Here is a 16,428-nt window from a genome sequence, read left to right as displayed (position 1 = left end):
GCTAGAATTCTTTTAAGTTATACAAGGAATTCACACAGCAAGTTCATCTTTTCATATTTAATGCTTCCTCAATAGAAGCAACAAATTAAAGCTGCAAAAATATCCAGATATGCATTCAATTATTGTGTTTGACAGCAGTTTTATAATATTTTCCACGTGCTTGGTTTTATAAAAATTCAAGAAAATAATCAATGGGGCAATATTCTGAAATCAGCATACTGTGCTAGGGCTAATTAAGATATGACACTTTGCCCACCAAAGTATCCTGTACCTGGCTAATTCTGCACTTTCAAAGAGTAGACATCGATTTTGATAGCAATATAAAAAATGAAAACAATAATTTTAGTAAGTGACTCATTGAAAAACAAAATGTAAATATGGAATCAAACTGCTCATAGCCTAAAGGAGAAGGAATTAAACCCTAATACAATTTAAAGGCTCTAACCAAATTCTACCTTGTGATTTTACCAAGTTCATCTCAGTCCAATTTAATAGAAAGTGTAACTGCTTTGCTTAAAGTTATAAAGAATGAAACTATCAAATGTGATTTTAATTTATCTACACACCATTAACCATCATTTGAAGTTACTTAATGAAACACTCATTTGGACTATAGGATAAAACTATACCATACCTACCATTAAAACTGTTAGGAGATACTGGCTCATTAATAGCCCAAACTTTTTCTTTTTTTTTTTAATTCTGAATTTAACAAACACCCAAAATAACAATAATAATATTTTCACTTACAAAGTAAAACAGAAAAGGATTGTATGTGAAACAATTATCTTATGTCTAGCTTGCTTAAAAAAAAAGCATGTAATGAATTCAACATGTTACTTTCAAAACTATTCTGCTTTTCTGTGTTCCCTTCTATGCATTTTAAAAGATGCTTCAATGATCCTCTTATTTTCCTTTTTTCTTTTTTTTAGAGGGAACACAGTTGATAGCTTCTCCTTTCCTCCCTAATAAAAAGGAGACTACAATCCTTACAACAAGTAAAATAAGCCCATACACTTGCAATATCCAAAAATCTCTGTCCCATTTGGTACCCTGGGCCAAGCCTTTTCTGTTGCAAAACTTGGACTCCCAAGTTAATGTCAGAGAGGAAAGAAGGGAAAGTGGAAAGACATAGCTTTAGAGAACTCATTTAAATAGCTGAATCCAATTAACTTAAATTTCCCCTGCCTTTGGGTCAATATAGCTCATAGCTTCAGAGAAGGAATGAAACAAGCATTTATTAATCAGCTACTATGTGTCATGTACCACGATAAGCGTTTTACAAATATTGTCTCATTTTATTCTCATAATAACCCTGGGTTAGATAGGTGCTTTATCATCTCCATTTAACAAATAAGGAAGCTAAGACAAACAGATTATAAGTGACTTGGCCAGAATCACATGGCTGGTGTTTTAGGCTGGATTTGAACTCAGAACTTCCTACAGCACCACCTAGCTGTTGTGGCACATACAAAAAGAATTACAGATTTACAGCTGGAAAGGGCCTTTGAGGTCCTCTACATCCAATCCATCACTCTTTTTAAAGATAAAGAAACTGAGGCCAAGGGAAGTTGTAATTTCCCCACGGGACATAGGTAGTAAATCAAAGAACCAGGATGTGAACCCAAGGGAACTAGAACCCATTAGAAGTAGGGAATGAATCAAATAAGAAAAAGGAAAAAGTAGATCAGCAACTAAAATAATTAAATACAGTAATTAAGTGCTCCCTGGTCTACATTCAACACATAATTTTCTGAAGTAAAGGAAAGATCCAGTGTCTGCCTTTGGAGCCTAATGTCATAGTGGAAGAAGGACAAAAAGACTACAGCTGTGGCTGTGTCACCATGGACCCTTCCCTGAGCTTCTGAATTGTCACTGCCTACCTGTAAAATAGGGGTAGTAAAATTTGGCCTACCTGAAAACAAGTGGATGGGCCAGATGGCTGCCACCACCACCCTACCAACCCCCCCCCCCCCGCCTCCAGCTGTAGAACCTGAAATTATATTAACTTCGTTTTCTTCTTAAGGAAGGGAAGAGTATAAGTGTTTATACAGCGTCTACTATGTGCCAGGCACTATACTAAGCACTCTTAACAGATATTACCTCATTATCTGAGAGGTAGGTACTATTATTATTCCCACTTTTAACAATAAAAAACAATAAAAATAGCTTACTATGTGCCAGGAACTGTGTTAGGAGCTTTATAACTATTAGCTCATTTGACCCTCAGAACAATACTAAGAGGTAGGTGCTATTATTATACCCATTTTATAGATGGAGAAACTGAGGCATACAGGGGTTAAGTGACTTGCCCAGGGTCACACAGCTAATAAGTGTCTGAGGCCAGATCTGAACTCAGAAAGATGAGTCTTCCTGACTCCGGGACCAGCGCTCTATTCACTGAACCACCAGCTGCCTCTAATAACTCTCAATTCTACAGAGAATTCCAGTTATCTCACTAAAAGCACCATGAGTTTCCCACATAACTAAGAAAAGGAAGACAACCTAACACCTTTTCTTCATGTAGTCTATCCAACTCCTCCTTCCTTTGTTCCCTATCAACGTGTAAATGGAAACATATCCTGGAGGAACTGCTGTTAGTGGAACATTCCTTGCAATTGGCCAACATTCAGCTCCTTCCCAGCACATCCAGGTTCAGTGGAGGGAGTACAGATGTGGAGCTGTGACACCTACCCCACCCCTTAAATGCAGACTGGACACCCTGGCTCCCAATGGATCATTATAAATTTAGAGCTGGAAGAAACCTCAAAGGTTATCCTGTCCACACTCTCCATTTCCAGGTGTGGAAACTGAGTGCCTGAGAAGAGAAACTACTTTCCCAAGATTACAATAGGTAGCAAGAGTCCTCAGAGTTAAAACTCAGCTCCTCTGACTCTACAGTTAGCATTTATAAATACTATCTCATTTGATACAACAAATCAATCTGCATTTTACAGATGAGGAAACTGAGGCAAACTCACCCAAGATCAACACAGCTAGTAAGTATCTCAAGCCATATTTGAACTTGGGTCTTCACAAGGTAAATATTATGAGAAAATTAATAAGTTAATTTTAAGAAAATAATTACATGTTGATTGAAAATATAAGAATAGGCAAAGTCACTAATATCCCTCCAGAACTCTACTTTTTACATGAAAGGTGAGTGTTTATAGTGTTGGACTAAGACCTGGGTTTGAATCCTGCCCCTGAAACTTATTATATGACTCTAAGCTATTTACTAATTGTCAGTTTTCTCACTTTTAAAATAGAGATCATAAATTTAGTACTTACTACATACAACTGCTGTGAATCTTCAGTGAGAATCTGGGTAAACTCTCTTCTTAAACCTTTCAGCCCTACAAAAATGTTAGCAATCATTATAAAATTTGGGCAGCTAGGTGGAGCACTAGATAGAGTGCAGGGCCCAGAATCAGAAAGACTCATCCTCATGAGTTCAAATCCTGCCTCAGACATTTACTAGCTGTGGGACCCAGAGCAAGTCACTGTATCCTGTTTGCCTCTGTTTCCTCATCTGTAAAATAAGCTGGAGAAAGAAAGAGCAAAGTACTCCAGTATCTTTGCCAAAAAGACAAAAAACAAAAAAACAACTCAGACAGGGTCATGGAGAGTCAGATACAACTGAAACAACTCAACAATAATATTGCAAAATTTAAATATGAAGTCCGATCCAGGGACATCTTCCCCCTGAAGAACCTTGAGGCTGTGTCCCTATGTCTGAAAAATATATATACTTGTGAAGATATATACCAATATAGAGTGTGGACAATAATATTTTTTAAAAAGCAAAATGGGATCTAACAAAGTGTTTCATATGACTAAAGACCTTTTTGTTTTTTCCACTTGTTCCTGTCTGTAGCTTTTTAACAATCTGTTAAAAAATGTAGATGAGTGAACATCATTGCATTTGAAAAATAGGTGACAGGGTGTTAGCTAACTGAGAATTAAAAGCAAATGAAATCTGAAAGGAAGGGAATTACGCCTAATTTCTCAGATGTTTTCATTTTTTAATAAATGAAGAAAAAAGATAATCCAAGTCTCTGAAATGTTGATATATTACTGTCCTGTTGCATAAAGATTAAATGTTCATAGGGTCTATAAAAATGATTAAGCCATCTGTTTAAAATCCATATTGTTTCCACCTACAATTACAATGGAAACTAGCAGCCACAATTGATTACCTTTGCTAGTCTCATGAGAATTTATAAAAAAAAAAAATTTCAATATATTTTCTATTCACAAAAAAAGATAGCTAGTCAGTTTCTTTCAACACATCAGTTGGCATTCAAGCTGATGACATAATAAAATACTTGGCAACTGCTTAATTTAAAATTACCTTTTGAGAACTGTTGATTCTCAAACTGGAGGCATCTCAGTGGCATACTGTTAACAGTGCTGGTCTTGGAGTCAGGAAGACCCTAGTTCAAATCCTGACTTAGACACTGTGTGACCCTGGGCCTCAGTTCTTCATCTGTTAAATGAAGATAATGATAGCACCTACCTGCCAGGGATGTTGTGAGGATCAAATGAGAAGATATTTGTAAAGCACTTTGCCCTACATAAATATTAGCTATTATCATTATTCATTCATGTCCTTGGGGTAAGGCAGGTAAGTTTCACCTGTCTGGGCTTGAGTTTCCTCATCTGTAAAGAGGACCTCTGAAGCTCCTGTCAACCTTAAATCTATGGTCCTGCACACGCACAAAATGCCATAAAAGAGTGATGACACCTGATAGCACTTAAAGCCTTCCACTGGTTTGTAGTAGTTAGCTACCAGTTAACCAATAAATGGTGTGCTTTAACTTCATGAGTACCCAACTCTGTCTGTCATAATTAACTAGCACAGGGCTGTTTCCCCTATTAGAATATGAGGTCCTTTAGAGTAGGGTCAAACTTGCTTTTCTATTTGTTCCCCCTACACTTTGACATTGGGGCTTTGCACATGATAAGGGTTTAATAAATGCATTTTCATTCTTCATTTGTTTGATGACATCTACTGGGAAGTGATTCTTTGTCTAACATACTTATGTTAATTCTCTGTATTTTTTGGACATTGGACTTTTATAATAGATATTTGATGTAAAGGTTCTCAAGTCTTGTATGAACAGATACAAAGAGAACAGAAGCAGAAACAACAATAAAATTTTCAAAACCATACATAATGATGAGAACCAAAGAGTTTTCCTTACTTCCACTCTAGCCAACTCTGCCCCTCCTGATCTCCACCTATAGGTAGAGAGTCCCATACTAATGGGCTTTGGGACTGGGGTTACAATGATGACTATTATCATCACTGAAAATGACACCTGAATGCAGCCAAACAGATTCATGGCCAGGAACAATTTTGGTTACAAAGAAAAGAGGAGAAAACACAACTCCCTCCTTCTGGTAGATAGCTGGAGAATTAAAGGCACAGAATGTCATATAATGTGAGACAAGGACACTTGTTCTGTTGGGTTTTGCTCAAATTTTTCTTTGTTACAAGGGAGAATTTCATGGGGTGAGGGGATGGCAAATTGGAAAGTGGTTAGGACGTTTAGGGAAAAAGGCATAAAAGTTGTTAATCAGAAAAATAGCAAATGCAATCAAATTCCAACATTTAACCCAAATCGTTTTTTAATATCACCAAAGACTACTGCCCTCAAAAAAGATACAATCATATAAAATTAGGATAAGCAACATCCTATTTGCTTATGCTGAGGAAATAATGTGCAAACATGCCATCTCTAACTTGCAACTTGATTTACTCAGGTATTTCACAAGCTGTGGGTCAAACAATATCTACAGACCATCAGAAACACCAAGTGCTTGACTGGAAGAATGGCAGATGCACTGAACCCCTAGGCTTTTTATCTAATTTTATCTCTTAAGGAAGAATGGTTATGTCAGACCTCAGTACAGAACATGCAGAAATCATGATCCCTGGAAACCAGGCTCTCCAGTGTGCCACAGAAACTAACAAAAAAAATCTTGATTAGAAAAAATAATGAAAATAAACTAAAAGTACCTACATGCACTTGAAAAGGCACATGTAAACTTTTGGAGGTTAGCATCATGTTCTCCAAGCACAAGCCCAACAGGCCAAGGAAAATCAAGCTGGGTAGTTTATTTCTGTCACAGTCTTCCTCATCAACCTTCTGTGGTTGTGAGTCAGACAACCTTTTTTGACAGCACACACCAGGCTGCATGGGAGAGACAAAGCGTCTGCATTCTTCTGACTCCTCCAGTTCTGACAAGTGATTCACACTCCCTGTCCCTCCCCACTCAGTTTTCTATTATAAGGCATGTTTTGGAAAAGAGCTGACAGGCCATCTTCCAGAGAAGCCTAAAATGGTGGGACAAGCAGTGTGGTACCCTATCAAGGGGTAGTGATTTTGTCCAAGAGGGGTCTAGTGAGTGCTGGGAAGCCTCACCTTGAGGAAGAGGCCAAATAAATTCAACCTGAAGAACTCAACAGTTTTCATGGCTTCTCATTTTATTCAATAATAAAGCAACGCCAAAGAGTCATTTGCATGGGCTGGTTTTGCACTTCCTTCAGTTGTGAAGTTTACAATAGAAGAATTCACCCACTCAAAGGGAAGAATGTCCCAAAATATCATGTCTAGGCTAAAAAGAGACATTTTTACGGTATGTGCACCAAATCTGTATGTGCACCCACTTGTCCTACTTGCTTCTTCATTAACTACCCAATTACTGTACACAGAAAAAAAAATGCTGCTAGTTTTCACTAAGTCATAACTTCATGGTAAAACACAAAAATGATTGAGAATTTTAGGAAATGGACAATAAGGTATTTTTAATTATAAAAAATAAGCATAATTTTGTTGCTTCTTCAATTTTACATAAATCCCAGACTGACTTACTCAATTGGTACAACTGTCAGATTGGTACATAATTCAAAGGACGAAGAATAATTTTCTCATACAGTGAAACAAGGAGGATGGGGGTGAGGGGAAGAGTGATAAGAGAGAGAGAGAGAAGTGGTATCAATGAGTAAAATGGGGGAGAACCCAACTTATTCCAAGAAAAAGTAGGATTATCTCTTTTTTCTCCCAATGCATATAAAAATCACTGTTTTACAAACATCTAGTTACTATCCAAAAGTTTAATTTAAAAAAGAATCAGAATACATTTTTTTTGCCACTCTTGCTTGTTTGAGAGGCAGTGTGTCATAGTGGATAGAAAGCAAGTCTGGAAGCCATGAAGATCTAGGTTCAATTCTCACTTGTGACATACACTGTCTATGTGAGGGGCAAATGACCTGATTTCTCAGTGTACTAGGCAACTCTCTAAGACTAAAAATTGCAAAGAAGTATTGGCGATGGAAATTTCTTCAAAGAGGAATTCCCTATAACCAATACAGGTCCAATCCTTTGACAACAGTCCTCCATGACAATAATACTTATTGTCATGAACAGAACACTCAAAGGCATTGGCCCTCCCCAACATGCCAAGACTAAAAACAAATTAAGAAAACAAGCACAATTTTGTTGCTTCTTCAATTTTGTACATCCCCCAGATAGGCTTATATAATTGGTACAATTCCCAGATTGGTCCACAATCCAAAGGAAGAAGAAGAATTTTCCCATTCAATGAAATGGAGGGAATAGGGTGGGGGGTGAGAATTGTGAAATGGGGGAAGACAACGGACCTCAATGTCCACACTACACCAGTGTTTGAGTGAAGCCAAGATATTGGATCATTATTATAGTCTTTTACAGTGTTGATCACCAAGTGCCTAAAGTTTGCCATCTCAGGGAGGGCACACAGTACCAGGAAGCAAACATACTACAATATGAAATTTGAGAGAAGAGATCATAGGGTGAAATAGAAAGAGAATTCAACTGGGAATCTGAGAAGATCTGTATTCTTACGCGTCTGTCACCAACCAGCTGTGTGACCTTGGGTGAGTCTCAATTTCCTCATTTGCAAAATGATAGGGTTGAACTAGATGATAACATGTGAAGATCAAATGATATAATTTATGTAAAGTGCTTTGTAAGCCTTAAAGTGTTTTTATAAATGTCAGCTATTATTTTTATTATTATTCAAATAGAATTATTATCTCATCATTGTGGCCTTACTCACTTTCTCTTGAAAATACCAGGCTATCCCTGTTCTTGCCACATGACTAGCCTACTTTCTTTTCTGATTATGCATTTCTTTCATGACATGCTAATTGTATTTTATCATCCCTGCCACCTCTAAGATTTTATAACCCAGGAATAAGGTGGCTTATGTTATGATCGATGTTGCAAAAAATAAGATGGCTCACCAACTTAAAAAGATCAAAGGATTTGGTGGAAGGTATGAAAGAAGGACTCTACCAAAAGAAAAAAAAAAAAAAAAAAGATTCAATGAATCAGAACTGCCTGGCCTAGAATAGGGGCAGCTAGGTGACACAGTGGAGAGAGTACTGGGCCTGAAATCAGGAAAACTCATCTTCCCAAGTTCAAATCTAGCCTAACTATCAGTATGATCCTGGGCAAGTCACTTAACCCTGTTTGCCTTGGTTCCCTCACCTATAAAATAAGCTGGAAAAGGAAATAGCAAACCACTCTGGTATCAAAGAGAATACACAACTCAACAACAACAACAAAGCCTAGAATGGGGAGGAAGTAAAGCTCAGGAAGAATGAATGAAGGATTATTACTGGAAGAATGTTGATGAATTTCAATCCAGAGTTGAATAGGCCAAGAAAAATAGGTTTGAATTTTTAAAAGATGAGCATAAGGCATAAAGAAAAACTTCCTGATTACCCAAGTATATATGATAGTGTCAAGAGAAGCCTTCACTGTTTCTTTGGGTGATTTGTGGAATCACAGAATCTTAAATATTGGAAAGGTCCAACCTGCATCTCAAAAGAACTCATCTCTACCATAGTCTCAACAATCATCTTTCCACTATCCTCTGGGGCTGCCCATTTGACTCCTGGATAGTTCAAACAACTAGAAAGATTGTCCTTACATTGAACCTAAATCTGTCTCTCTACATTTTCCAAACACTACTTCTAGTTCTGTCATCTGGTCTGAGCAAAACAATCAAATCTCTATTCCACGTGACATCTGTTAAATATTTGAAGATTGTTACTAGGTCTGCCCTAAGCCTTTTTTTCTTTAGGCTAACATCCCCAGTTTCTTCTGTTTATCATCCTGTTATCACCATTTTACAGTCTACTGTCACCTCTGTGATCAGGATAATCTGGCTTGTCAATGGCCATCCTAAGACACGATGCCCAGCTCTGAACATAATACTCTAGATACAGTCTGATTAGAGCACAGCACAATACAATGGGGTTGTAAGTGTTCAAAGACACAACAAAGCTTATGAGGGACATCATTATCAAATCTTCTCCAGAAAGGCTGAAAAGCTCAATCTGAAGTGACTTAAGAATATTCACACCTGGGAGGAACAAAATAAATAAGACCATCTCTGAGAGGTTCTTTATAAACACTAGAATTCAAGAGCTGATTTTTTTAAGGGATCACAGGATTGCAGATCTAAAGTTTCAAGAGAACTTAAGAGAATATGTAATACAAGCCCCACATCTTTCAGATGAGGAAAATGAGTCCCAGAGAAGTTAAATCACATAAGCAGTAATAAGAGTCTGGATTCTAACTCACATCCCACTGCTCCATGTTCAGTGGGAAAGGTCAGCAGTCTTTTGACCATAATGCCTTTCATTTCATAGGAAAATGAAGGGAGGCAGGGGGAGGGGAAGGAAACAAGCATTTATTAGGTGTCTACTATGTGCCTGGCACTGTGCTAAGTATTTTACAAATATTATATCATTAGATTCTCACAACAACCCTGGAAGGTAGGTGCTGTTGTTACTTCCATTTTGCAGACTAGGAAATTGAGGAAAACAAAGGTGAAGAGTCACACAGCTAGTAAGCATCTGAAGCTGGATTTGAACTCGGGGTCCTTCTGATTCCAGGCCCACCTGAGCCATCTAGCTGCTAACAAAGGTAAGATGAAAGAAGGCTTGGGAACAGTATCATTAACTGCGGCAGTAGAGATGTAGGTAAGAATTGTAGGTAAATGTCAGAGGTAGAAATAGGTCCTGATCCGGAGGCAGGCCTCCTGAACCAGAAAATACTATTCAAAAATGAAAAGCAGGATCAACATCAAACTTCTTGGTAGAAGTCTCTGACCATACTCAATCCCAAATCTGATATGTCTCTATGATATATGTCTACACAAATATGTGATGATCCTGTGAATCTGTCCCTGGAACAGGGACATTGATCCAAGGGTGCTCCCCCCAAATGGAAGTATTGTTGAAAACAGAGCCAGCTTACATAGGACCAAAGGACCACAGATATGGAGCTGAAAAGAACCTTTAAAGTCATTAAATCCAATTCTTTCATCCTACAGATGAGGATCCTTGTTGTTCAGTCTATTCTATATAATCCTATTTGGGATTTTCTTGGCAAAGATACTGGAGTGGTTTGCCATTTCTTTTTCCAACTCATTTTACAGGTGAGGAAACTGAGGCAAACGATGTTAAGTGACTTGCCCAGGGTCACACAGCTACTAAGTGTATGAGGCCAGATTTGAGCTCACAAAGATGAGTCTTCCTGACTCCAGAACAGTCTCTATCCACTACACCATCTAGCTGCGCCATAGATGAGGATACAGATGCTCAGAGAATTTAAGGGGCTTACTCTCGGATACAAAGGATTAAACAGCTATGCTCCCTACGAGATTCTTCTGAGAGATAATGGCAGACAAAAATAGAACCACTCTTACAATGAACTGAACTCTGGTACCACACTCCCCTTCCAGCAGTCACAGACTTCCAGTTACTATTGGTCATTTTTTAATTCAGTAAAACTGTCTAAGATTGGCTGGAAGGAAAATACAGAAACTGGGTTAGGAGGCAGTTATTCTCCCAGAACATTCCCTCTTGAACTCAAGAGATAAAACTAAGTTTATTTAATCTAGTTTATCTGATTTCTTAAAATATAACAGTACATTGCCATAATACATCAACATAAAACTATTTTAGTAAAGGCCCTAGCTGAAAGTTGATACCCAATCCTCAATAAAAGTGTTACACAACTGGGTCATTAAAGTCTATTCCATAAGTAAAAACTGATTCACTTTATTTATTAAGAAGTGATTCACTTTATTTCTGGCCATTGTCTCCCCTATTTCATATATGAAGTTGAGTTTTTGAAACCAAATTCAAGATTAACATTTGTAACACTAAATCTTATCCTATTAGCCTATTAGGATCATTTTGGATTCTCCTGCTTCCCAAATTCTCTACCTGCTAAATCATACTGTCCAACCCTATTCCCCTACCTTCAGTCAATAGATTATGGATTGACTTTGAGATCACATAAACCAGAGATGGGAAACCTGTGGCCTTCTAGGTACTTGGGTGCAGCCTTTGATTTGAGTCCAAGTTTTACAGATTCTAAACCAATCCTTTTACCTCACTGCAAAATCTCTTACAAGTAGAAATCCAGAATCTTCTTGAACACCTTCAGTGCTGGAGAACTCCCCATCTTAAACAGACAGCTAATTCCAATGTTATGATTATTGGGAAATTTTTTCCTTGTTCTGGGTTGAATTTGTTTTCCTATACCTCTCATCTACTGGTGTTAGTTTCATACCCACACCACACAAAAATAATTCTATTCCTTCTTTCACAAGACAATCCTTCACATATTGACTGAAAACTATGATATAACTACCCCCTCCCAAAAAAAAACACAACACACACACAGAGACACATATATTACTGAAGAGAGCAGGAAAGCCAAAAATTCTGCACTGTAATATAGCATTTTTCTTGAGTAATAAACAGGATTAAAGTTATATAGACATAATAATACTGAGATATAAACAATAACTTTAAATAACCACCACCCTTTCCTTTTCTTACCTCTACCACTGTGGTATCTGCAGCTTTACACATAGGCAAGTTGAAATTCCTTGCAGTTTTCCTGGGGGGGTGGGAAAAGGGGAGGGGGGAGAAAACAAAGACAGTAAGTAGCTACAAAATTCTATGAATTTGTCACACTATTCAAAAAAAGTGATACATAAAATGGACATTTCTTATTATATGAAATACAAAAGCTTTTTGGAGGAAAAAAACCCTGGCTCTTTCATTTGTCTTGCTTAAGAGTGTCTTCAGTGCACAACAAAAGGAGTTATTCATCATACCTACTCTCATGAGCATAAAGATAAACTGGATGTTAATGAATCATCAACACTTTTTGAAAATAGTTGCCCCAAACCTTTTAATGGGGATATGACTTTGCTTCAGTAGTTAAATATTTCACTGAGTAACTTGCTCTCATTATTATATTTAGAAATATAAAGAAGTAAGTCTCCATATGGGAAAATGCAGTAACTCCATCTTCTATCCAACAGAAATGTTGCTGAAGTTACCAAGACATCATTTGGTGATTTCTGAGTCACCCATAAAGATAGAACCATTTTGTAATGAATCTTTTAATAGGATGAACCCTGCAGAAGCTGCTGAACTATAGAATATTTTCAATAGGGTTCCAAGTTTATTTTACTAATAATTTTTTAATACTAAATTCCTACAAGAGGTTTAGGCACAACTAAACAGCATTCCCAGAACAAATTCAAATGAGCTCTTCTAATGCCATAACATATTCTTCCACGACTCTAAAGGAATATATCAATATATTCGAAAGAAGAAAGTGTTTTCTATATCTACATTCTCAGTTCTTGTTACTTAAGTGCCATATTAAGTATGGTGTTTTAGTGCAGGGATAAAACTATAAGGGAAAAAAAAGTCTTATTTTGCTTTTCTTTGTACCTCTAATGTCTACCACAGAGCCTGGCCATAGTAAGCATTTAACAAATGCTTGCTGATCAGGATTTCTCCATCCAGTGTTTGTAAGGAGGCTATAAAACCCATTAAATTACTTAAGTAATTTGAGACTGTTGCTTCACCCTCATGTCTGGTCTCTAATAGAAAAAACAAGGTGTGAACATTTTTAACTTTTTTTAGGCAATTGGGGTTAAGTGATTTGCCCAGGGTCACAAAGCTAGTAAGTACCAAGTGCTTGGTCAGAGGCCATATTTGAACTCAGGTCCTCCTGACTTCAGGGCTGGTGCTCTATCCACTGCGCCACCTAGCCGCTCCTTATGAACATTTTTAAAGCCAGGGGAATATGAACCTTCACTCAGATTTCTCATTGTCTGACCCATGTGTGAGGCACTGGGGTTTATTGAGTTTTAACATTGACCCTCGCGTAAAAGGACCTGGGTTCATATCCTTCTTAGACACTTACAAGCTATGCAACCCTAGTCAACCTGTCTGGGCCTCAGTTTTCTCATTTGTACAGTAAGGGGACTAGACTCCATGGCACCTAAGATCTCTTCCAATTCTAAATCTATGATCCCATGTGGACTTTAATATCAACCAAATATATGTAACAAGAGAGAGTATCCTGTAGTTTGTTTTGCTCAGTTGTTTTTTCCTTTGTATAAAGGAAGATCCAATTTGGGGAAGGGGCGATGTGGGTACTGGGAAGAATCAGCTATATAAAAGAAAAAAAGTATCAATAAAACATTTTAAAAGCACACTCTAGATATAATCTTCTTAATAATTGAGTTCTCTTTGTCACCAGGAATCAAAAGCTTCAGTGGCATCCCACACCAAATCCAAGCTACCAAAGGAGTGAAATACTATTAGATTTCAAATGGTCTTGGTGGGCAATTATTATCATTTAATGCTTATATTACAGCTGCCTATGTGCAGTGCTCAAAAATGAAGCACAGTATTAGAATTTTTATAAAATGAAAGAAATTTCAATATATCAAAAGATTGGTGATTTCAATGGCGTAGGTAGCCCCTCCACAGAGTACAATGCCTTAGTAGACTGTCTTTATGAAAGAGATCAGAATAGTATTAAGAAAATTATCTAACTGCCAAATTACATTAAAAATACAATCGTCTCTCATTTTTGCATTCTTATTTTAAAAAATACTATATACTATAGACCCACAATACACCAAGGAACAAATTAATATAGGCTATATTTAAAACATCTGTAATGTTAAAATTAGATGTACTTCAGAAATATCTTAATTTAAGAGATCAAATATAAAATTAACACCACATAATCCCTACATCCTCTTTTCCATTTTAGAAATTAAAAAGGATAAATTCCAAGTTTTCTTTGAGAATATGCTTTAATCCTCTGCTTACCAGACCTGTACATAGGTCTGGGTGTTTGTAAGGATGAGGTTTGCACCCAATACAAGCAGCACATTTACAGTAATATGAGAAGAAAGCAAGCCAATGTCCTTTTGGTGACATAATTCTGATCCCTTGGAGATTGTGATGTTGCATGATGAACAGCTATACAGCATCACAAGAAGAATGTTAAGGAGGCAGGCTTTTGTTGCAAGAAGATTGGAATCGTTAAAAGTACTACACAATTTTCCAATGGTATTTGGGCCTGCTCCCTTCCTCCTATTCAAATTTGGGTCCAGAACATTGCACGTGTCCAAGATATATGAATAAACGAAACAGCTGTATGGGATATCCATCCAACTAAAGACCACAGTGGAAGCAAGTAGTATTCTTCATCCATTTTGTTTATTCAGTGTGGATAGTTAAGCCAAAGTCTTTTTATTGATTATGGACCTCATTTTAAAAAGTCTAGGGCAGCACAGTCACCCATAATCAGAGGCATATGTAGGACCTCATCATCCACAGCAGGGGTTGTAAACCTAGGGTCTGTGAGCATTTTAAAAAATATTTTTATAATTCTATTTTAATATAATAGGTTTCCTTTATAATTTTATTTTATGCAACATTATTCTGAGAAGAGGTCCATATATATCACATGACTGGCAAAGGGATCTATGACCAAAAAAAAAAAAGGTAAAATATCTCTAATCTAAGGAATCCTGGCATACCATTTACTTCCCATTTAACTGGGCAAATCACTTAACCTCTTAGCTCTAAATTTATGATTCTAATCCTTCTTCCACTATGCAGAGGAATTTGTTTACAAACACTAAGCAATGGGGGTACAAATGCTAATGGAGATACAAATGCTAATGGTGATACAAATGCTAATGGGGATACAAATATAGGAATTCGCTGTCCCTAGGAAAATCACATGCTAACTAGGGAACTGGTAGCCAAGGAGGGACATTCTGATCCACAAAGATTGACATTCTATCCAGGAACAACTGCAGAATTGTTTTTGTCATGGTTAATAGAGAGGACAGTGAAAGGAAAGAGTATGCATGCAAGGCCTTGGTGAGGAGGCTCTGAAAATGGGTGGAAAGAAACAACTGAAGGATGGCAGGGGCTTTCCTGAAAACGGATCCCACATGGGGCAGCTAGGTGGCACAGTGGATAGAGCACCAGCCCTGGATTCAGGAGGACCCGAATACAAGTCCAGCCTCACACACATAACACTTACTAGCTGTGTGACCCCTGGGCAAGTCACTTAACCCCACTGCCTAGCCAAAAAAAAAAAAGAAAGAAAGAAAGAAAAGGGATCCTACAAAGGCAGTCACCAATAGCAAGGGAGAGAGGGCAGGGAAGGATGGAACAGTCTGAGTGGAAGTTCCTCCAGGTCATGGTCTTTGGTATGGACACAAAGTGGTTGGAAAGAGGCTGTGGAAGAGGAGACAGGAGGAGAAGGGAGAAGTAAAGCATATCTGGGGCTGCTCTAAAACCGTGTTAGGCTGGACAACATAAATAGGATAATAGGCTACAGCATATAACCAACAATTAATTGCATTTTTTTAAAGGAACATCAAATACATCACCCAATATCTATGGCCAGAAAAGAAGTTGGGCTGGCCACGTAGCTAGAGCAAGGGATAATATATGGACAGTTGTATGTTGTACCATTACCCTGGTAATGTCAAAAAGCCTATAGAAAGAGTCACCTGCCTAAGGACAACGGATGGATAGGACACTGTGAAGAATTTACCAGAAGAAATGGACACAGAATAAGAAGGAGTAGCTAGATTATGACCTGTACTATGGAAAACAATACTCAAATTGAAAAGATCACTTGTTGTTCAGTAGTTTTTACAGTCGTGTCGTACTCTTTGTAAGCCTGTTTTGGGGTTTTCTTGGCAAAAATACCAGAGTAGCTTGCCATTTCCTTCTCCAGTTCATTTTACAGATGAGGAAACTGAACCAAACAGGGTTAAATGATTTGCACAGGGTCATAGCCAGTAAGTGTCTGAGGCCAGATTGGAATTCAGGAAGATGAGTCTTGTCTCCAGGCCACGCACTTTACCCACTGAACCATCTAGTTGCCCACAGATACATTAAAATGTTAAAAGAAGAGAAGATTTGTAGCCAAACAGTAACAAGTTCTCAAAGGACAGTGATGAAAGAAAGAAAGAAAGAAAGAGAGAGAGAAAGAGAGAGAGAAAGAG

At 37.6% G+C, this 16,428-nt stretch overlaps 1 protein-coding gene across 2 annotated transcripts in view; it reads right to left on the bottom strand.

The window, feature by feature from the left end:
* The window catches only part of OXCT1 (3-oxoacid CoA-transferase 1), a 169,397-nt gene that overhangs the window by 119,407 nt on the left and 33,562 nt on the right, over positions 1 to 16,428 (bottom strand). For both annotated transcript variants that reach the window (XM_027863610.1, XM_027863609.1), the window contains exon 7: positions 11,915 to 11,975. In XM_027863610.1, the coding sequence (XP_027719411.1) occupies positions 11,915 to 11,975 (61 nt within the window). The remainder of the gene's footprint in view (positions 1 to 11,914; positions 11,976 to 16,428) is intronic.

Source organism: Vombatus ursinus, unplaced genomic scaffold (genome assembly GCF_900497805.2).
Source record: "Vombatus ursinus unplaced genomic scaffold, bare-nosed wombat genome assembly UNPS02014772.1, whole genome shotgun sequence".
Classification (NCBI taxonomy): domain Eukaryota; kingdom Metazoa; phylum Chordata; class Mammalia; order Diprotodontia; family Vombatidae; genus Vombatus; species Vombatus ursinus.
This window is presented reverse-complemented; position numbering and strand designations above follow the sequence as displayed.